This window comes from Pelodiscus sinensis, chromosome 3 (assembly GCF_049634645.1).
Source record: "Pelodiscus sinensis isolate JC-2024 chromosome 3, ASM4963464v1, whole genome shotgun sequence".
NCBI classification, from domain to species: domain Eukaryota; kingdom Metazoa; phylum Chordata; order Testudines; family Trionychidae; genus Pelodiscus; species Pelodiscus sinensis.
In genome coordinates, this window is record NC_134713.1 from 105,622,338 (window position 1) to 105,644,776 (window position 22,439).

The 22,439-nt window shown below is 41.9% G+C and overlaps 1 protein-coding gene across 11 annotated transcripts in view; it reads left to right on the forward strand.

Annotated features, from left to right (window-relative positions):
• SASH1 (SAM and SH3 domain containing 1) overlaps positions 1-22,439 on the forward strand; it is an 843,335-nt gene that overhangs the window by 766,205 nt on the left and 54,691 nt on the right. For 8 of the 11 annotated variants that reach the window (XM_075924386.1, XM_075924390.1, XM_075924391.1 and 5 more), the window contains one exon: positions 14,869-15,001. In XM_075924386.1, coding sequence (XP_075780501.1) covers positions 14,869-15,001 — 133 coding nt within the window. The other 3 variants (XM_075924396.1, XM_075924395.1, XM_075924394.1) reach the window with 3 other exon arrangements.

The window sequence follows — 22,439 nt, forward strand, 5'->3', positions numbered from 1 at the left end:
AGTCTCACCCCTTCTGCCAGAAGCCCCGCCCCAAGACCATGCCCCTCCAACAACCTCCCTCTTTCCAGCCAAGCCCCGCCCAACCCCAGCTGAAGGCCTGGGTTGCTGCACGGCGTGGCACAGCCTTCCCAGCTGCTGGGGATCCATGCTGCCAGTGCGGCACAGCCCCAGCCCTGCCTGGGCAGCTTGGCAGTATAGGCAGTTTATACCTGCCAAGTTTTCTAGTTGTCATGGTCTGTTCTTTCTTTGTGTGCGTTTTAGGGAGAAAGAGCATTGAAACAGCAAGTGTACCCAATACAATACACCCACTGAGGCCTGAGACTGCTAATAAACATCACTGACACTTTCTCTAGGTATAAGTTAAATTAAGTCATAACCATCATTGGCTGAATTGTTTGTACTTTGTTTCAACTTTGGGCAGTAAAGAGCTGTCTGCCATCTCGAAATCTGAATTGCTAATACAAAGTGAAGATGGGATTTTATGGTTTCATTAAAGGAGAAACTCTCTTCAAAACATGCCATGTTCGTGTAGCATCCTCCCCTGCTTGGTGCACTCAACAATCTCAGTCAAGGAATGAATTGGCCTGGAAAATAAACTACTCTCTCATTCCTGTAGGAGATGACAGGCAGGGTAAAGCTATATTGTCAGCGAAGTAAAGGAACAAGCACTGCTGCTATCCCTGGGGTACCTGCCTTTGGAATAAACAGAGGACTTGGCTCTCCAGGGCTTGTCAATACGGCACCTTTTACCAGCATTAAATTAACCCATCCACCCCCTTTTTTTTAAGCATGGCCGCAATTAGGGGCTAACACCTGTTGTGTATAATGCAAATCACTGTCTCCTGCAAGACCATTTCTTAGAAAAGCTCCCTACTTGATTTCTGCTGTTATTCATCTTATGCTGAGACAATTGAGTTCCACCAAAAAATCCTTCCAGTGGGTACCAAAGGTGCATTTGCTGTTTTCATTATTTATAATTTTTCACAAAGAATGTGTTTCATTTACTTAGCTTAATGGGGCAAAGATTGCAAAGAATGTCAAGCATAGATTTCTCATCTGTCCAGAGACAGGACAGTGGACTAGATGGACTGATGTGCTATGGCAGTTGTAGAATAGAGATAGAAATGTAGCCGTGTTAGTCTGGTGTAGCTGGAACAAAAAACAGGACTATGTAGCACTTTAAAGACTAACAAGATGGTTTATTAGGTGATGAGCTTTCGGGGGCCAGACCCAGTTGTGACAGTGTGGTGACTGATGACCCCTCGGGATTGCTTCCCAGTATGTTGATAAAGCCACTGATGTCACCTTCTTGCTCTCCGGGGCTTCTCACCACCCTGTCTTTCTGGGCCAGATCTCCTGGTCTCCCCCAGCCATGGCACAGAGCTAAGACTACCACTCCCCCTTCCCTCCCAACCCCTCCGACCCCGAAGAACAGTAAAGACACTGAATCACTTCAGCTTTGAGGAGAATGCAGTTCTGGGCACAGCCTGCAGAAAAACAACCCCCAAATGGGATCAAAACCCCAAATCCATCTTTCACTGTCGGAGAGTTTCACACATTGAAAGCCCATTCAAGCAAGCCTCCTTTAACGCTAAAAGTACATACTGATTGCTCCCCCAAGCAACAATTATTTACACTGGGCATGATAGTAAATGGAAGTAATTTTATTAAGTACAAACCATAGAATTTAAGTGGTTGCAAGTAAAAATGGACAGAGCAAAGTAAGTTGATCACCCACTGATCAAGGTTGTCAGAGCATTGGAGACACCTTTGATGACTATAAACAGTTCCATCACTATTCTTTCTAACTTTACATTCAAGAGTGATACATGCACCAAAATAAGATACACAGATCCAGCAGACTGTGACATTAAAATTGCAACAATTCCTATATATCTTTTCCCAATTTATAATAAAATTACCATTTAAAAATACTCTGAAATATTAAATCAGGAAAGTATTATGCATGCACCTGAAACCCTTTTTATAAAACTGTTGGGAATAAAAGCTACTATTGGAATTGGCTTTTAGCATTACAGATATGATTATATTGGTTCATAAATCCGAAGAAGTTGAAAATTATATTATAATTTCTTTACAACCAATTCTGTCCTAAAATGTAAGAAACATTACAGTAAATCTGTATTATGCTGCACTGTGTTATAGCATTGTAATAATTAAAACTGCTGATTCTTTCCAAATGTAGCAATTCTTTAAAAAAAATCTCTCTTGCTTTTAGTCTTGCTGCAGATGGGCTCCTGAAACTTTCATCTGGTTCAAGTTATTTTTGCTAATAATATGAGACTCCATATTATAATAACAAGGAAAAAAAAGTCCAGTTCTTTGTGGTGTTGTAATATAGTCAGTTAAACTAATTGGAGGTAAATTAAAAGCCAGTGAATATCACAGCTTGTATTTATCCTTAATAAAGGAGAGAATATGAAGAATATTATTTGTAATTATTTCAGGGACTACAGCATATATGTTGTTAGACATACACAGAACGATAGCTTTAACAGATTGAAAAATTATTTAATCAAAGAGTATTAACTTTCAGGCATTAGAGCTAGCACATCTTTATCTCTAGTAAATTGAGACTTACAAGTTTATGCCACAGGTTTTTCTCCATCAAAAGCTAGTAGATGTCAGCGCGTTGTACTTTTTCTTGAGGAGCTTATGGTCCCTCAAGGCCATGCATGATCTTTGAAGTAGTGGAAGGAAGCTGGTTGCTGAGCATATTTTTGGATGAATGCAAAAATTTTTGTCTTTCTACTGTACCGAGTCCAGTTTCAACACAGGTTTGTCAAATTCAGCATGCACAGATGTGATTTAATGTTTCTGCACGTCCGGGTATTATTGGCAATTCTCCAAAATAGTTGTAACAAAGAAAGTAATTATCAAGACTGTCCTTATAATTGGAGCACTGAATCCCAGGTTACATGTAGAACATAAGACCTCATCCAGTAAGGTGCCGAATGACTTCCTGTGGCACCATAGACTAACAAAACTATATACAGTAAAACTCCAGTGATCCGGCATCCAATGGTCCGGCACTCCTGATGGTTCGGCACCATCTAGAACCCGGAAGTGCTGGACAATAGAAGCTGATCTGCCCCCAGCTTCCCCGATTCAGCCGCTGAAGTCTGGGGCAGAGCAGCTGGGTGCTGCCAGATTGGTTCCCTAGCGCTGCCCCTCGGGGCTGCAGGACCAACCCGGCAGCACCGTAGCTGCTCTGCCCCAGGCATCCCCAAGTCAGCCGCTACTGAAACTGACCAGCGGCTGACTCCGGGAAGCCCGGGGCAGAGCACCCCAGCTGCTCTGCCGCGGGCTTCCCGGAGTCAGCCGCTGGTCAGTTTCAGTAGCGGCTGAATCGGGGAAGCCTGGGGCAGAGCAGCTGGGGTGCTGCCGGGTTGGTCCTGCAGCGCTGAAGGGCGCATCCCCCCAACTTCACCCCAGCACCCTCATAGCCCCCCCCCTTTCCAATAGTCCAGGATATTTGATTATTTGGCATCCTCTGGGTCCTAAAGGTGCCAGATTATCGGAAGTTTACTGTAGTATCGTGCTTCCGTGGGTAAAACCTACTTCATCATGTATCACAGGAGACATTCAGCAGCTTACGCTTGTGTCCTAGTGAGGTTGGCTAAAGAACTACAGCATAATAAAAGAGCTGACCTTTCCCCAAACATAAGGCCAAGATTGCTGCCCCACTAGGCTAGTAACCCGTGGGGAACATTAACAAGAGAAACACAGATCAGCATTTTAGGTTCCAGTGAGCAATTCAGTGTTTAAAAATTATAGGAGTACTGTGTGGTGATGATAACAGAGGAGGAGTTAGTCAAAGATTTGTTAATACTTGGCTTTTAAAATACCTTCCCCTCCTTCCCCTTCAGTCTGAAATTTTCCAGAAAATTTCTAAAACTTATAAGAGAAGCTTATTGGGGGGTAGGGCTAATAAAATAAAATAAAATAAAAAATCCAGTATTTTGCTATTACAGATAGCCATGGAGGCCCTTTTTATATGCTGTGATCAGAAACTATTCAGCTTTCCAAGTCATCTGATGAAGTGGGTTTTATCCACCAAAGCTCATGCTACATTTGTTAGACTCTAAGACCATGTCTACACTACAGATAAGATCAAAGCAGCCACAGTTGATCTTCCAGAGTTTGAATTAGCAGGTCTAGTGACACGCTAATTCAAACTGAGAGGGGTGCTCCCATCGATGCCGGTACTCCTGCTCCTACGAGGAGTAAAGGAAGTCTTAGGGAGAGTGTGTTCCCTTCCTCTTCCCACAGTGTGGACAACACCAAAATTCAAGTTAAGATATTTTGTCTTAAGCTATGCAATTAACATAGCTGAAGTTGCTTATCTTAATGTGAACTGATCCCCTAGGGTAGACCAGGGGTTGTGTCCCACAGGACTGCTCATTGCTTTTAAAGTTACAGACTAACACGGCTACCCCTCTGAGATTGTTTAGCTGTTTGTAAGTTTAAACACTAGGGCACTAGTGTTTCCCTGACAAGGGATTTTTATTTTCTAACAATTAGCTGAGGGTAAACTATTAAATATGATGCAACTCAGCTGATGGGTGGCCCAGCAAAACTCCTGCTGACTTTCAACAGGAGTTGCACATCCTTATGATGCATTTGCCTTGTATAATTAATTTGTAAGAAGTCTACAAAAATATCCTTGTTAATACTGCTTTAGAAAAATATTAGAAAACTTCAGGCAATAACTATTAAACAACTTCAGACAACAACTTCAAGTAACCAATACAGTTCTGATCATGTTGACAAGGTCACCTTATCTTATTTTACTACAAGATATTAGGCCATTATATGGAAAGGGGAGAGCGCTGCATTAATATTTCATCTTCTGGCTAATACGTTAGCTTGTTCCTTTCTATACTTTTCCCCATCTGACAGCTGCCTTATTCCCCTACTTTCTGTTCAGCTGTGAAGGCATGATTAACCATTCTTTCTGTGGAATATGCCATTCTCAGTGTATGAATCAGCCAGCAGGCGATGCTGGAAATGTATCATGGTTTCCCTCTTCCTACCGTGTCTCTTTGAAGACTAACTATGTTACTTCTGGAACAAAGTCTTGCTCAGCTCAGGAATCAAGTGTCTCAAAACCCATGTGTTTCATTCTCCCACCTTGGCAGGCCCAGGCTGAATAATCTGTACCTGTGAAAAAACTTAAAAAACAATGAATGGTCCTGCAGCACATTAGGTAAACAAAGTGTCTCACAGCCAGATAGCAGCTTACCCTTACAAGCCACAACCCAAAGTTTGAAAACCCCTGATATACAGCATGCCTCCCTGTCATCAGTATAAGTATCAGGCTGTGTCTAGACTGGCAAGTTTTTCTGCAAAAGCAGCTGCTTTTGCAGAAAAACTTGCCAGCTGTCTACACTGGCCGCTTGAATTTCCACAAGAACACTGACGATCTCGTAAGAAATCAGTGCTTCTTGCGGAAATACTATGCTGCTCCCATTCGGGCAAAAGTCTTTTTGCGCAAAAGGGCCAGTGTAGACAGCTCAGATTTGTTATGCGCAAAAAAGCCCCGATTGCAAAAATGGCGATCGGGGCTTTTTTGCACAAAAACGCGTCTAGATTGGCCACAAAAGCGCTTTTGCGGAAAAGCGTCCGTGCCAATCTAGATGCTCTTTTCCGCAAATGCTTTTAACGGAAAACTTTTCTGTTAAAAGCATTTGCGGAAAATCATGCCAGTTTAGACGTAGCCTCAGTGTAGAGGTGAGACACTACTTCTGCAAATAAAGACATGCCAGGATATTGGTGTATGTAATCTACACATCTCTCCATGTACTTAGGCAATGCTTCCCCCTCTACACTGCTCATTTTAGTGTGTCCTGCTGACAGAACTAGGGTTGCCAGGTGTCCGGTTTTGAACCAGACAGTCCAGTATTTGAGCTTTCTGTTCGGGGAAACAAATTGAGAAAATATAAATGTCCGGTATTTTCTAAATAAGATGCAATGTAGATTGTGATGTAATGTCAAGTGTGTCCAGTATTTTTGTTGAAACTATCTTGCAACCCTAGAGAACATTTTCCCACCATAGAGGGAAGTCTCTGGTTGTGGGAAGGCATCAAGGAAAGGCTAAGGCAGAGGGGAGCTGCCAGACCTTTCATCTGATTCTTCTTCCCCTGCCAGATTACACACCACAGTCGCATGTAGCCACATCTGTAGTGCTTGTACCCTAAGTATCACTGGCTCTGTAGACAAGGCCTTAAAGGAGCCTCTGTTACTATGAGCCATCTTTGATATGAATTTAACAACATGTCTGTTCTAACTCAGTGTTTTTATTCTATTCCAAGGAGCTGGTTCTCATGGATGACGTTAAGCTCCATTCATTTTTAGTGCAGGATATTCCCAAGAATGGCGGTTCTCTCCAGGCCATCTCAGCCCTGCCAAAACATGTCATGCAAGAGACTGTTAACACGTACCATTGCTAGAAGTACTATTTCACCTACAATATTATTTGGGTTTATGAAAAATGAACTAGGCCTTGAGGGAGAATGAGGGAGAATTATTTATTGTAATACACATTAAATAGATCTTGATTCTGCCACTCTTACTCATGCTGAGTGGTGCATTACTGTGCATGTCATACCATTAATATCAATTAGACTAAACACAGAATAAACACAGAATAAAAGGTACTGTTCAACAGGAGTAAATATGGCAGTATCTGGCTCACAAACGGAGCAGCTAGAGATGTGTTCTACAAATTTATTTTAAATGAAAACCTGTAAATAAGTAACAGCTTGAAGCTTGCCTAAGCAACTATTTCAGAATAGACAGATCTCCTATGAGAATTGCATTTTTTTAAAAAATTTCTTGGTACATATGACAAATATTTCCCACTAGTTTCAGTAGGCAATGCTATCATCAGCTAATGTGTAATGTTGCTCATCTAACTAGGCATTGGTGAATTCTTTTGGTTTCTTCATAAGCGATACTGATCCAAATTCAGCTCTGGAGTTAATGCATTTTGATGGTAGGAATAATTTGTGCAATATGTTTTATATTTATATAGTTTAAGTGGCAAATACATTTTCATCCTCTTATAATTTTTTTGTAAACACTTTGGGGGTAATTTTCTTCTAACTTTATAGTGTGATCCATAGCATTACATCCAAACAGTACACATGGTTGCATATACAGCCAGTGCTGTGACTAGCCTTGTGAAACATTCTTCATGAAACTCAAAAACAGGCAAAACTGAAGTTGCAAGCCCAGAATTTGGGTTACGTTTACCCATACTTGAATCTGGGACAAATTTCAAGCGAAACTGGGCAGTCTCATGGAAATCTCAGAACTCAGTGGTTTCTCAGAAGTTGCAGCAGAGTTTTACTTGGCAATTTAGGGTTCAGGTGAAAAGCAAAAGTCAGAAGGTATGAACCTCAAAATCAGAAAAACGGTTCACATGATTTCTGTAGATCCGCTTTACACAGCTTTGGCTTTGTAGACATTGGTAGTAGGATGGAAAAGGTAAAAAAGCTTCCAGATTGCTAGATAGGTCATAAAAGGGCCAGATTCTCATTCCTGCTACTGCTGCTTGAAACAGCAGTAAGTCAGAGTTCTCTATGGAATTTGTAGTTGGCAGCAAAGGGCTCCATGGGGCTTAACTCAAAATAAGCTACACAGATTAAGCTACGTCAGTTGCATAGCTTATTTTGAAATTGGGAATATCTACACGGCACTTACAGGCAGTCCCCGACTTACAAACAGGCTACATTCCGAACACCTGGTCGGAACTCGATTTGGTTGTAAGTCGGAAATACCCTTAAATGTGCTGCGTGCGCTGTTCGAAAAACTTGACTTACATGGTACTCAACTCAAAAATATTATAATGGGGTTAATGGGAGGTTGGTCATAAGTACGAATGGTTGTAAGTCGGTGTGTTCGTAAGTCGGGAAGTGGCTGTATTTCAAAATAGAGCACTTTTTCTCCAGCTTCCCTTATTCTTTGTACAGTGAGGGTTACAGGCATCAGAATAAGAAGTCCTCCAGCTTGACAGTGTTTCGACATTATTTCGAAATAACTGCATGCGGTATAGACGTGGACTAAGTTATTTTGAAATAATGTTGTTGAGCAGACGTACCCTATGTCTCTGTGTGGACAAACTCTCAGATTATTTCCTAGAAAAGATGGCAATCAGGCACATGACAAAAGATTTAAATTCAGCCTTGGAAGAAGGAGAGGAAAGCTCACTTTTCACATGCCTATTCTAGTGCCTGAAGAAGCAGCATCAAGATAACCTGAGCTCAACTGAAATTTTGGTTAGTAGGATTAGGGAAAGAACTGAAATGGCACCCAGGTGTGGGAAGAACATCTGAGTTCCCATTTAATTATTATTTTTTAAGGAAAATTTAAATTCTATAATTTGCAAAATAACTTCAGAGGGGTAGCTGAGTTGGTCTGTATAGGATAAACTTAAAAAATAAAAAATAGTATGGTAGAATTTTAAAGTTAGTACTCTTCCTCTCTAATAGCTAATTAACGGTCCTTATCTGCTCCTTTTAACTATCCAGTTTTTAGGTGCTTATAGTTTTGCCTGTTACATACCAGCTCATTTTTCCCTTTGATATTTATATACCCACTGCCTCCTTTTGTTTCCCCCTCTCCCATTTTTCCCCTCCCCCCCCCCCCTTCTCCCCTATTTATTGTGGTTCTGGACATACAATACTCCGGTCATCTGAAGAAGTGGGCTATGCCCACGAAAGCTCCTGATACCATCTACATGTTTTGTTAGTCTTTAAAGTGCTACCATACTATTTGTTGTTTTTTAAGTTTTTCCAAAATAGCATTCAGGCAAGGGTTATATTTAGTGGGGATCTCTTTGGGGGCTTTTTATCAGAAGTATTAAAAAAAAAAACCTTCAACCTGGTGAAAGCTTTTAGTTATATTTCTTAGAGACACACTCTCCAGTCTAGCAGTAGTGTGCGAGGGTCAATTTTCATCCTGGTTTTGCACAGATTCTTTTTTTTCTTTCACTGAAATTCCATAGACAGTAATTAAGGAACTGGAGGCCAGCAAGAGGTCAGCAAGCCTTCGTCAGTGAAAACCGGGATTGTTTGCCATGTACAACACTCCCTTTTTTCCTTGTGGTGAATAGAAGGTTTGCTTAGAGCTGATGACTTATGCCTTTCTTGCAAGCTATGCAGCTAGCGAGTAACTGGGGGAATCAGTTAGCGAGCAGAAAGCAGCTAATTGAGTCCAGCAACATGCTTTTTTCTTCTTTACATATTAAGCAGTGGAGCCAGAGCCAGTGTGATGATTGATAATGTAACTCCAGAGAAGAGGTGTCTTGTGCGCAGGATAGTAATCGAATATAGCACTTAAGAAGAAGTGCCTAATCCTAAATTTTAGGGTTACGAAGCTGACAGAGCAGGAGTTGAGCACTTGGTGGAATTATTCGGAACTGATCTGTAGGCCTATAAATGCCGAAGCCGGTAAGTCATTAAGCGTGTGGTGTGATGTGGAGAAGATGTGCCTCCTGTCTCAGAGAGAAAGAGAGAAGGCTTTTGTGGTTATTCTTAGGCACCATATAATATACTGAGCTTTTCTTGTCTCCTTTTTTCCTTTCCCTGGGACTCTATACTCTCTTCTGTTCTGTTTTTCCTCTCTCCGATGACAGCTGGGCTTCTTTGTTTTTGTTTTTGTTTACATCCTCCAATAGTAAAATGATATTTTTTTGTGTGAACGTAAAGCTTGTTTCACAGACAGAAGGAGAAGGGACACATGTTAAAACGTCTCCCAATGCAGGCAAAAAAATCTGTTTGCTTTGACATAGGCTCAGAGTTCTGGAATGATTAATAAGTGGGTATGTATGATGTGCCCATAAATAGAGCTTGTATATTTTCCAAAATCTGCCCCTCAAATTGTCTGACTATCCAATCACAATTGCAAGTTGGGCTCAAATTTGGAGATTTGTTAGATTTTCTGCTTCGATATAGGAATAATCTTTTACTAGGGCGTGAAATTAATATCAGAAGTTTGACATTTTTCCAAATGGCTTCATACAGCTTGACTAAAACACCATATATGTTTTTGTTTACAGAGCTGAAGCAGATAAATCAAGCAAGCTGACTTTTATCTGGATATAACCCTAATATTTTAAAAATATTTGCTCTATTAGGAGTGGGCTAGTAAGCAATTGTACATTATGTGTTTTACAAAGAATGCCTCTGAATCCCTGAAGTGATCCCAAGAATACAGTGTTAGCTACTTCTGTTTTACATTTGTCCAATAATTCCAAATACTCATAACTTTCTTTGTGAAGTTCTAAATCAAGTGAGAAGTTAGATTTGTTCACTCTTGTTATTTATATTCTACCTAAAGTGGGCTAGATATTTCATATATATAGAATAAGACACATAAAAACCTTATGCCTGCATACTAAGTTGAAGGTGGGGAAGAAAAAAAAGGCAAGATGAGTGGAGGTGAGCAGGTTATGAGGTTGCACGAGGTATATTAGTCCCCTGATTACTTTTTAAACTGTGTTTTAAATTGTTCTGATTTGGGTTTGAAGGACTAAGGAAACATGGGATTTGAGCATAGCTATTGGAGGAAGAGGAGGTGGTTGCATGTGGTACAGAATCCAGGAGGACATTCTGGGCATAGAGAATGGCAAAGGTGATGGCACAATTAGTGTGTTAAGAATATTTTCACAGTATTATGGTGACCCTTGCACTGGTTGAAAGAGCTGAGGCTGCAGCAACAGCTTGGTGTTAAATATTTCCAGTCATTCAATGTGTGATTGTTGCTGTTCTCAGTCCTTGGTATTTACAGATGCTGTTAATTTAATTCCAGTTTCCCTGTAGCCCTTCGTGCGGTTGTGCAATAGAGTTCTCCAAACTGGCCCAGTTTCTTCCCTATTAGAACATTGCAGATGTGTCAAAGATGCACTTGTTCCAAAAGATGCTGAGAAAGGAGACTCCGCCTTAGCATAAGTGCCAAATAGGCCCCATAGGCTTTGCTCTGTTTCACTGGAAATAGAATGGTGCACTGTCTCTTTAAAGCAAGTATCATTTTGTGTATTGGCTTGGTCAATTTGTTATGGTTTAAAACTGTGGAGCCAGCTGTCTGCAATCTGATGTAATGTTGCCATGGAAACTAGAAATGAAACACTTGAGCATTCACCACAGAATTACTACATACAGCATTAGCCAAAATAATTAAAAGTTGAGCCATATGGACTTTTGGATGGAAAAAAATTTGAAGCAGCAAGGATGGAAATGAGGTTGTTCCTATTTACAGTATTGTAAATCCATTTGTTTCCCTTTGGAATATTCAGGAAGACCTCTTAATAAGGCTACTTAAGAGTTCAGGGTATTATGCATATTATATGCCTCTTATTTGCTGTACAGAAAGGGTTAGCTGTGCTGAAATTTCATGTAACAGGATAGCCTTATACATGTAGCAATAAAATCTTTATGGACTCACTGCACTGTAAGCTCTCTCAGACCTCTGAGTGGGACACCTACTAGGCTGAATGGTATAAAGTGCCCTGCATGATTTCTGTGGGACCTTTCCCCTCCAGGTAAACGTTAATTGTAATGTAGATTTCCTTCATTGCCTATAAAATTGATTCACCTCAAGGCAACACTTCGAAAAGGTCTTCCCTGTATATCCAGAGGTTGTACCTGTACTTTTGTATTGTTACAATACACTGAAAGTCTTAAGAAGATGATCGCAAGCAACACTGAGAGAGCCTGCAGAAGAATGGTTACTGGAACTGGGTGGGAAATTTTTTGCCTAGTCTGAAAGAAATTTTGAAACTTTGAACATTTTTCCCATCCCAAAGTGGGATAAAAAGTTGAAATATTTAAAAATGTTGTGAAACAAAACATAAAAAGAGAAAAAAGAGAAACGAGTAAATCAAAACATTTTATTTTGATAATTTTGACACATTTGGTTCTAATTTTGACCTTTTTTATTTTTTCACATTTTTAAACTATAAATAAGCTTACATTTCAAAATGAAGAGCCATTTCAAACAAAATATGGAACTTTTTGTTTAGAAAATACCAAAATATCCTGTTTTGACAGTTTCAAAACTTTTTTCAAAATTGCTTTTCAAATGGGGACATTTGTCAAACCCTATCCTTTCCCACAGTTTGTTTCAAAGAATCAGCATTTTCCAACATTTAACTGAAAAAAAATTCAGATCAGCTCTTGTGACTGCCACTTGTAATGGCGGATGTGTAAGGCCTAATCTACAAAGGTAGAAAGAGTCTAAAAAAAAAGATATATGTTTTGAGACACACTCTTTCCTGCATGTTAGGAAAGTTCTGCTAGTCAGACTCTGCTGTTATTTTTAATCAAATAAATATCCAGTAGTTCCCCTTGTTAAATGTTAGTAGGTGCCAGATTTTTCACCTAAAAGGGAGAGCTGTGAAGTATCACCTCATTATCAATATAAAGAACCTTGGTTCAGTGGAAAAGAGATGGAGGGGTCTGAACCTGCAGGAGACACTGTAGATCTCTCAGAGAACTTTCCAGTTTTTACTTCCATATTGAATCTGTTTTGGAGTGTATGCTTCTGAAAGCAGGAACCAAATCTTCGGTTAAGTTTGTTTATACCATGCCTGAGAGTGTTAATAAAATCCAGTAATAAGAAAAATTAAGAAAATATGCATTTGCTAGACATTTGAGAAATTTCAGATTTATCTATCAAATCCACAATCCTCAGACTAAACAATGAAATGACAGTTCTTTATTAGACCTATTGATATTTACGAGGCATGTTATTTCCTACCTCAGCATTTTTTATTTTCTCAGCGAATGCACAGGAAGGGTCGTTTCTCGGAAGGCCGCTGAATCTTACTGAGCTTATGATTTATGTGAGTTGCGGTCTTATAAGCAAGAGCATACGAAGAGAATTGGTGATACTGGAAAATATATAGTGGGGAAACTTTAAAATCCATTGCATTTAAAACTCTGCCCGTCTCATTTTGTTCTAAGTGTTCTCTCATATGGAGCGTTTGAGTGACGATTGCGTGCCAAGATATAAATAATGTAATAGAAAGTCCTGCTTATATCTCTTTTGCTAAAGCCCCATTTTCTTTTGCTCATCCAATCCAAAGATGTATGGTAAGATATATTTGTTGTAAACATCACTGGCTCATGTCAACTATTCTGATCTCTAGCAACATATTTATCTTGATTTAAATCAGTCTGCTGCTATCCTACTTTATTGTGATATAATAATAATCTTTAGCTCTGGGTAACCATGCTGGTCCATATGATAGATGTGCCCCCTGGATATTTGGGAATTCTTGTGTTTAGCAACTCTGAAATTGTATGTGACCAACAAACCATCTAGTACTTTTTATTTGAGAATAATGTGAATTTTGTTTTAATCAAATAAACTAAAGAACTTGGGTCAAATGCTCTGCTGGCATAACTCCACCACTGACTTCAGAGGAATTGCACCAGTGGAAAATTTGGCCCAGTGAGGGATATATTTTCAAAGCTGTGCCTAATTCACATTAACGTTCAATAAGAGGGTATCTCGGTGCCATTTTTTACTTCGAAAATATACCCCTGTGTGTTTGCTGTTTTGACATCCTATCCTGTGGTATATGGTGTTACTTCGTTCTGACTTCTGTGGATATTTTAAAAGGCTGTAAGCTCGCCTATTTTGCCAGCCTTTAAATAGGCTTAGGGTATTTTGATGAGAAGATAATGAAGCAGTCTGACATAAAAGCTCTGGTGACCTAACAAACATTGGGATGAAGAAGCATTAAGATTTTTGAGTTGGACCTTAAAATGTGTTGAATTGGCTGGGATTGTGCTCACAGACAAAGTAAGGTATACAATCTGTGCAGCACTCCAGCTGGAATTGGCAGTGCTTTCTGGAATGCACTGTATACAGTGCCAGTCCTGTACTGTAAGAACTGGAAAGCTTTCGTCCCCTCTCTCCCCCTTTTTACATTCTAAATAGATTAAAACAGAGGAAGTAGCATATTGAACGTTGGATCTGTCTCAAAAATTGGAACCCTCATTTCATTTACAAGGAATAAATTGTTTCAGCTTGTTGTGTCACTGCTGCTGAAGCGAGTGAATTTTTTTTTGCCTCTGTAATGTTTGATACTTGAGGGAAAACAGCTGGAACTGAGCATAATGGATCAGATGCAAAATGAAACGGGATGTTGGGGAATATGGACTATACTGTATATCTGAAAAGGTCAGAGTTTTCCCTTGGTCATTGTTGGAGGAATGCTGTGTCCATCTTAAGACTAGCTTTGAGAGCTTTCAGAAGGAGTGTGGAGCAGGGGGAGGAGGAGAAAAGAGGATTTTGTAGCTGTGGCAGCGTCTAACTAACGAACAAGACAGAATGAAGCCTCTTCCTTCCCTTCCCCTTCTTGTACTGCTGGTTTTGATTTTCTGGGAAGACTGGAAAAAGTCAATAATAGAGTTTCAGTTTGGAGAAGCTGTTTATAACCAGGTTTAAATGGCAAGTTCCAGCAGGCCAGACAGACCAGTGCCTGACCCAAACCACAGGAGCGTAACTGGTATGGTAAGAAGAGCCCTGCCTGCAGTGCATTGAAAGAAGATGTGGAAGTAGTTATTACACAATGCGTGAAAAGGAAAACAAGGGCAGCAATGTATTTCAGTGCTCTTAGGACCTCCCGTTGCACAGAATTAGAAGTCAAAATGGTATGCTATGCACTTTGAAACCTGTCAATAATTTAAATGCTTTTCTCTGACGTGGACTGAAAATATAACCCCAGTTAGAGCTGCCTTGACACAGAGTAGCAGCTGGGTTGGGTTAACTTGACTTCAAGGAGCAAGCCATGGAACAATTACTTTATTAACATTCCCTTTGTTTCTTTGCCAGTCAAGAGAACAATCGGATGATGAGACAGAGGAGTCGGTGAAGTTTAAGAGATTGCACAAGCTGGTTAACTCTACTCGCAGAGTCAAAAAGAAACTAATTAGGGTGGAAGAAATGAAAAAACCCAGCACAGAAGGTAAAAGCAAAGTGCATACAGTTATTCTCAATTAAACCGAACGGGTGACTTTATTTCTCTGTTGAATAGTGAGAGTTGGGGGCGGGGAGAATTCTGCTTGAGGGGTTATCAGAATGGCTGTGCTCATCACCACAAACTTGTCGCTCCATGAAATGGAGTGCTGGTTTCTGTAAGTTATTCCAGCTGTTTTAAGACTTTAAGGAGAACAGTGTGGCTGTTTGGGAGGTGGTTACTGCTACAGTTGAAGGTCTGTTAGCACTCCCGGTGCAATTATAGAGAGCCCTTTTATCCAGAGGTTAGAGCTTGGCTTTACATGTTCTGTTGTATTTTGTGAGAAGAATGAAGGGTAGCAGAAATGTCACAACATTTGTGCACATGGCCCACTGACAGGAAGGGCGAAGGGGGCAACTGCTCCAGGGCTCAGAGATTCAAAGGGGCCCCGGGCCTCCCAGCTGCTGCTGCAGTGGCCGGAGCCCTTTAAATCGCCACCAGAGCCTCAGGCAGTGGACTCCAGGCGGTGCCAAGGCCTGACTGCCCTGCCCCTTCTGCCTGGGGCCCCTCCCCTTCCAGGAACACGAGGTCAGTTTCCCCACCACCACCACCTTGCCCAGGGGCCTGGTGAGTGTGTCAGCACACCTGTTTGTGTCCCTATTATGTCACAAGGAGTGAAGCAGAGCCAATCTGACTGGGTTCTCTTCCTCTAAGCCTTTGGAAACATCTTTTCAAGGACATTCCCCAATTACAGCTCTAAGGATTTGGGAAGGGGAGAGGCTGGTTGTGAAGGAGGAACTGATCAACATGGTATTATCTTTTGGCAAGGCCAGAGAATTTCTATCACATATTCTTGCTGCATTAACACTCTGCCGTCTATAATATTGGTGGAAAACACATAGGAAATCAGTTGCAGCATGCAAGAGCCATGCTGCTGGGGGAGAGAGAGCCTAGAGAGAGATGCAGAGATGCAAATTCTAACCCTCTTGTGTTAATGTCTATCCTGCACTTAATCTAGGTGGTGAGTGCTTGGTGCTACTTTAAGCAATGGAGTTAACCTAAGCTGTGTGTGAGCAAAGCCATATCCAAGTTATCAGCATCTCACTGGTGCTGCACTCTTCTGTGTGTGCTGCTAGGACTTCTGGGATCATTTTCCATTGTCCTTTTGTGCTGTAGTAAACTGAGCTGCTGTATGGTTCTTGCTCAGTAAATTGTGAGAGAACTTGCCTGTGCGTGTAGGAATGGGTGGAGTTATTAAGGTACTAAAGAGCTGTCAGCTTTCCAGTGATTTAGCCTATATTCTTGCTGCAAAGTAGGCGGGTTGCCAGAGTGAGTGAAGGCCTCACTTAGGTTTTAACCTCTAGCCCCATGCAAGCGGGCTAGCCTGGGACGAAAGCACCACTAACATTGAGGGGAGAGGGTTTTGTGTGTGGATGGGAGAGGGCTGAGGCAAGATGAGAGGCCAAGATAAATCTGCAGTGAAGACTTAACCCTTAAGTGAAGGCCCCAAGGTGGTGGATTTCTCCAGGAACTGCTGCGCTAGGAGGAAAGGGTAGGGGGTTAGAACTGTGCAGAAGTGGCCCCCACATGTTCTGGGTGAACTAGGACCCAGGTTGCACCTTTCTCCCATCCCCTCCCTCCACACCATGTGGATTTGAGGGAGGAAACTGTAGAGAGAATAAGTTTTTGTCTGGAATGCCAAGTTGAAAAGGGACCCCGGCAGCTCCAGTCTGCACCACTGACCAGTATGCCAAAAGTCCAGTCAGCAGAGCTAATCAGGTTTCCTACCTGCCCTGGCAGGCATGTCTGGCTCCCAGGCGGAGAGGCAGCTATGGGGGCTCTGCATTCCCTGCCCTGAGCACCTGCCTTGTAGTTCCCATGGGTTTGGAAGGAGCTGAAGGAGTGGTGCCTGTGGGTGCAGGCAGTGCTCAGACACCTCTGGCCCCTCTGCTTAGGAGCTAGACATGCTAGCTACTTCTGAGAGCTGCATGAGGTAAACATCACCCAGATGGAGCCCACACCTCTCAACCCTTCCCACATCCCAATGCCCTGCTCCAGCACTATATCCCTGCCTGCAATCTGAACCCCTCAGCCCCTCTTGTGCCCCAAATCTGGCTCCATCTTAAAGCCCTCATCCCCTCCCACATCTCAATCCTTTGTCCTGGCCCAAAGCCCCTGCCTGCACCCATTGCTGGAGCCCACCCCCCTCCTACAACCCAACCCCTTACCCCATCCCAGTGAAAATGAGTTCATGAGGGTGAGGAAGAACAAGCGACAGAGGGAGGTGGGTGGAGTGAGTGGGAATGGATAGGTAAATGTAGCGGAAGGGATAAGCAAAGGGTGTTTGGTGCAATTAGAAAGTTGGCAGCCCTAAGTGAAAAGTCAGCAGAGAGTCCAGTTGGTAGGAACTGGAGCAGCCAAAGCAAAGACCTTTGACTATTAAGAGAATTTCTATAGATTTTGACTAGATTTTGGCTTGCCTGTGCTGATTGGCTGTTTGCTCCAAACTTCCCCCTCTTTTAATCTTTACATCTTAGTTTCACTGCACTCCTGTCCCTTCACTTACCCCTATCCATCTCCATCTTTTCTTCAGTGTCCCCCAAAATTGTGGAATTAACATGTTGTTTGCTGCCATCACGTTGTTCACTCTTTGCTATACCTCTTCCCTGATCTTGTATCAGTCTTGTCTATTTGGATTGTAAACTCTTTGAGGCAGGGTCTATCTATTGCTCTGTGTTTGTTCATTGTCTTGTACATTAGGTCTTTTTATTTGACCTTTAGGGATTTCTGTAATAAGCATGATAATAATAAAAAGGGACATCTTTGCGATTATAGGGCTGCTCTCTCTAACCACAGAAAACCTCTCTTTTACTGGGGGATGAAATGTGTGGAGTTTTCCCCAAGAATTAGTGAAGCCCTTAAATCATGTTACAGAGAATGCACCATTTACACTGATTTAAACCTGTATGTCACTCATTCCCTATGCCTTTGAGGAAAGCAAAAGAAGCCACCAGGGTCTCTGCCAATCCTGACTCAAGGGAAAATTCCTTTCTGACCCCAAATATGGTGATCAATTAGACCCCAGAGCACATGAACAAGACCTACTACCCAGACATCTGGGAAAGAATTCTCTGTAGTAACTTAGAGTCTTCCCCATCTAGCATCTCATCACCAGTTATTGGGTATTCCAGTGTAGGCAGTCTCCTCATATCATCCCCTCCATAAACATATCAAGCTCAGTCTTGAAACCAGTTAGGTTTTTTGCCCCCCCACCCCCACTGGATGCTTTGGAAAACTGTCCTGAAACTTCTTCAGTGGTTAGAAATCATCTAATTTCTAACCTAAACTTGTCATCCATTTGTTCTTGAGTAGTGATTAAGCAACTAGTCAAGTAGTCGACTACCCAATAAGCATATGCTTATCAGGTAGTTGAGTCACTACGCAACTATTTGCTTCCCTAGAGGCAGCAAGGGGGGAGCAGGAGCAGGTGCTAGGGGGACCAGCTTAAAAGCTGGTCCCCCCAGCACTGTCTTTGGTGAGGGGCAGGAGAGGCCCCCCAGCACCGTCTTTGGTGGGGGGCAGCAGGAGACCGGGCACGAGCCAGCAATCAGCTGACCCAGCTCGTGCCCAGATCCCAGTAACTGCGCCTCTGTTTTTGAAATGTAGCAAGAGCTTCCAGTGGCTCTTGCTACATTTCAAAGGCAGAGGCGCAGCTGGGATAGCGAGTGCCCCCCCCCTCCCCTCTTATAGAAATGTAACATCCCTCCTCTTAAGTCCGCTTAAATAATTCCTCTCCCTCCCTGGCATTTATACCTCTGATGTGTTAATAGAGAACAATCATATCTCCCCTTAGCATTCTTTTGATTAAGCTAAATGATTCAAGCTCTTTGAATTTCTTCTCATTAGGTAGGTTTTCCATTCCTCAAATCATCCTGCTAGCCCTTCGGTGCACCTGTTCCATTTTGAATTAATCTTACTTAACATGGGAGACCAGAATTCTAGATGACATCTCACCAGTACCTTGTATAGTGGTTCTCTTCTCTACTGGAATTATCTGATCTGATGCATCCTAAGACTTCATTAGCCTTTTTCATGGCCACATCATATTGGTAGCCTATGTCATACCAGAATTAAACCATATATCCAGGGTTTATATCCAGGGTTTTTTCCTCTGTTGTCTTCAACTGATAAGTCTTCAACTTGTAGAAAAAGTTCTCGCTGTTGCTATATAAGAGCATGACTTACGCTTTGCACTATTAAAATTTTATCTAATTTATTACTCAAGTTCTCAAGATGATCCAGTTCTTCTTGTATGATATTCCAGCCCTCTTCTATATTGACAATACATCCCAATTATGTGTCTTCCACAAAATACATTAGCACAGACCCATTAATAAAATTGTTAAATAAGATTGGTCCCAAGACCAATTCATGAGGAACTTCACTAGCACCCTTCTTCCAGCTTGATAGTTCACCTTTCAGCTGGGGCTGGAAGGCAGAACAGGAGGCTGGAGATTCAGCTGCTGTGGCTGGGAAATGAAGCAGGGAGTTTGGGGATTCGGCTACCAGGGCTGGGAGGCAGAATGGGGGGCAGAGGGGCTGGGCTATCAGGGCTGGGAGGCAGAGCAGGGGCCAGAGGATTGGGCCATTGGGGCCATGAAGTGGAGTAGGTGCTGAGGGATGGATGAATGGGCTGCCAGGGACAGGAGTCAGAACAAGGTCCACGGGATTGGCCTCCTGGGCCAATAGGCAGAGAAGGGGGTGGGAGGTTTGGGGCTGCTTAAGCCAATGCTGCCCTCAGCCATATGCAGCATAGGGTACTATTTAATTTGGGGCATAGTAGTGCCCCAAATTTAGTGGTCCCTTACACAACTGCGTATTCTCTGTATGCCTAATGATGGCCCTGACTATAACATCCAGGAAAATCTGGGTCCTACTTTTGTTAGTAGCACTTGTTCTCCAATCTATATCAGGTAAGTTAGTTATTCCATAACCACATAATTCCAAATAGTAATTATTTCATTAAAAACACTAACTAGATCTCTGTCTATATCCTAATCAGATCCTGAGGCTCTGTAACATATCCCAGGCACTATGTCGGGGGCACTTCTAGTAGTTTCTACCCCAAAGTGATTTTGGCCCAAAAAAGACTTATTCATTCCATCACTTCTAATTTCTTTGTAGTCTATTGCATCATTAATATAATCTGCTACTCCACCATTTTTACCCTTATTTCCTGAAAAGCACATGCCCTTCAATACCTGCATTTCAGTGATGATTATTATTCTGTCATGTTTTTGTTATATCTGATTTTACTTCCTGTACGAATAGTTCTAGTTCCTCCATTGTTACCTAGGCTCCAAACATCTTAATTGTTGCTAGTTGTCTTTGATCACATTCCTTGCTTAATTGGGTGCAGTCATTCTACTGCCAGTATCGCCTATCTGACTATAAGTTTCATTGGGATCAGCACTACCTTTCCTCTTAATGTCCATTCTCTCACTCAGTGTTTTTCCAGTCTCCATTGTTGTATCCTTTTTTACCTGATTTTCTTCCCACTCAATGTCAGAATCAGTTTTGGAGACTCCTGACCATCTTCCCTGAGTTCCTAATTTAAAGCTCTTTTAATCAGTTGTGCCAACCTCCATCCCAGATGTCTATTTTCCTTCCTATTCAGATGGAGTCCATTCCATGAGAACCATCATCTGTCCATGAACGCTCCCCAGCAATCAAACACCCAAAGTCCCCCTTATAGCACTAGTGCCTGAGCCATCTTTTGACCAAGTAGACTCCCACTGAAGATCACCTGAGCTTCCATTTCCTTAAGCATTTTCTCCAGCCTCACATAGACTCCCGTGATATGTTCCAGTGAAAATCTAGCTGTCATTTGTTCTCACATGAAAGACAACTACAGTAGACTTCTGATAATCCGGAGCCTATGGGACCTAGGTGTGCCGGATTATCAGATATGCCGGACTATCAGGAGGTACTATAAACTGGTTTTATATATATATATATATATATATATATATATATATATATATATATATATATATATATATATATATATATTGTATATAAAGTGTTCTTAACCCTTTTTATTGTACATACTGTATACAGTATACTGTAATGTTTTAGTTTTTATAAGCCTTTTTTACCCTTTTTGCTCAATTCAGCTGCTGCCGCTATTACCTTGTGACTCATTTTTTGCCGAAGCTCACTCACTAGGCTCTTGCCATTTTGATGCCGGACTATCAGGAGTGCTGGACTATTGGATGCCGGACTATTGGAGTTTTACTGTAGTGGATTCTCTCCTGATCCTCTGCAGCTTCAGGTCGACATACCCTTCTGTTTTTTGGATCGGTTCTGGTGACAGGCCTATATGTTCATCATTGTAAGCAGTCGCCAATCACATAGACCCTGCCTTTCCTTTCGATGATGTGATCTCGAGCCTTCCTCCTGTTCTTTTTCACTACAAGTCCTCTTGTCTTTTATTCTCTCTTGCAATCTTCTGCACATCATCCTGTATTCTCCTGGAGCTCTGAACTGACTCTTTCCCTCTTCCCACGGGACTTGATGCTCTTCTCTTCTCCCTTGCCCTCCATCCTTCATTTACAGCCCACTATTCATCTCTTACATTTTTTCAAGTAAGCTGACCTCTTCCTGAGCTCTTTCTCTCCCTCTCTGGCCCATCTTTTCCTCTGTCTGATTTTTGTAACTATGCTTCCACTGGATACTTTTCTTATCCTAGCAGTCTCCCACTTAAGTTCTTTAGGCCAGCTTGCATCTGAGTCTTGATTTTCCTCCTTTTGCTTTCCCTCCACTATCCACTTGAATCCCCTTTGAAACTTAACCATAGTTTCCACCTACATCTCTTGACTCTTCTCTTCCAACAGCTCTGTGAAGCAGTATTTCAAACAAACAGAACTCTTTTCAGGTACCTACTGTAAGATCATGTACATCCTGCAGCTTCTGCATCCAGTCATCTTCATTGTCTCTTCCATTGCGTGGTTCACTGCCTCTGTGTCTGTCATAGCCTTCCTATCTCAAATCCTGTCCAGGAAAAAAAACAACAACTAGCAGACAAAACCAGAACACAGCATACACTGCTCCCCTAAACGCCCTTTGCAAACTCCCACTCAGTCTCCTGTTTATAGCTCAGTTTGCTAACTCCTGTGCCACTGGCTGGCTGCTTTGCTGTCTTTATAGCGCCTCCCCCACCTCATCAGGGTTCTGCTTCTCTTCAGTCATACTGTCCTTAACAGCATCTGTAAACTGAACAGAAAAAAACATACATCACCCACAAAAACTCACTGCCCCAAAGGAGCAGGGAGTTGCCTTCTTTCTCCTCCAACAGAACTCCCACTCACTCCCCAGTTTACAGTTCTGTTTGCTGGCTCATGTGCCACTTCTCATTAAAATGTGTGAGTAACCTCAGTTACGGTAG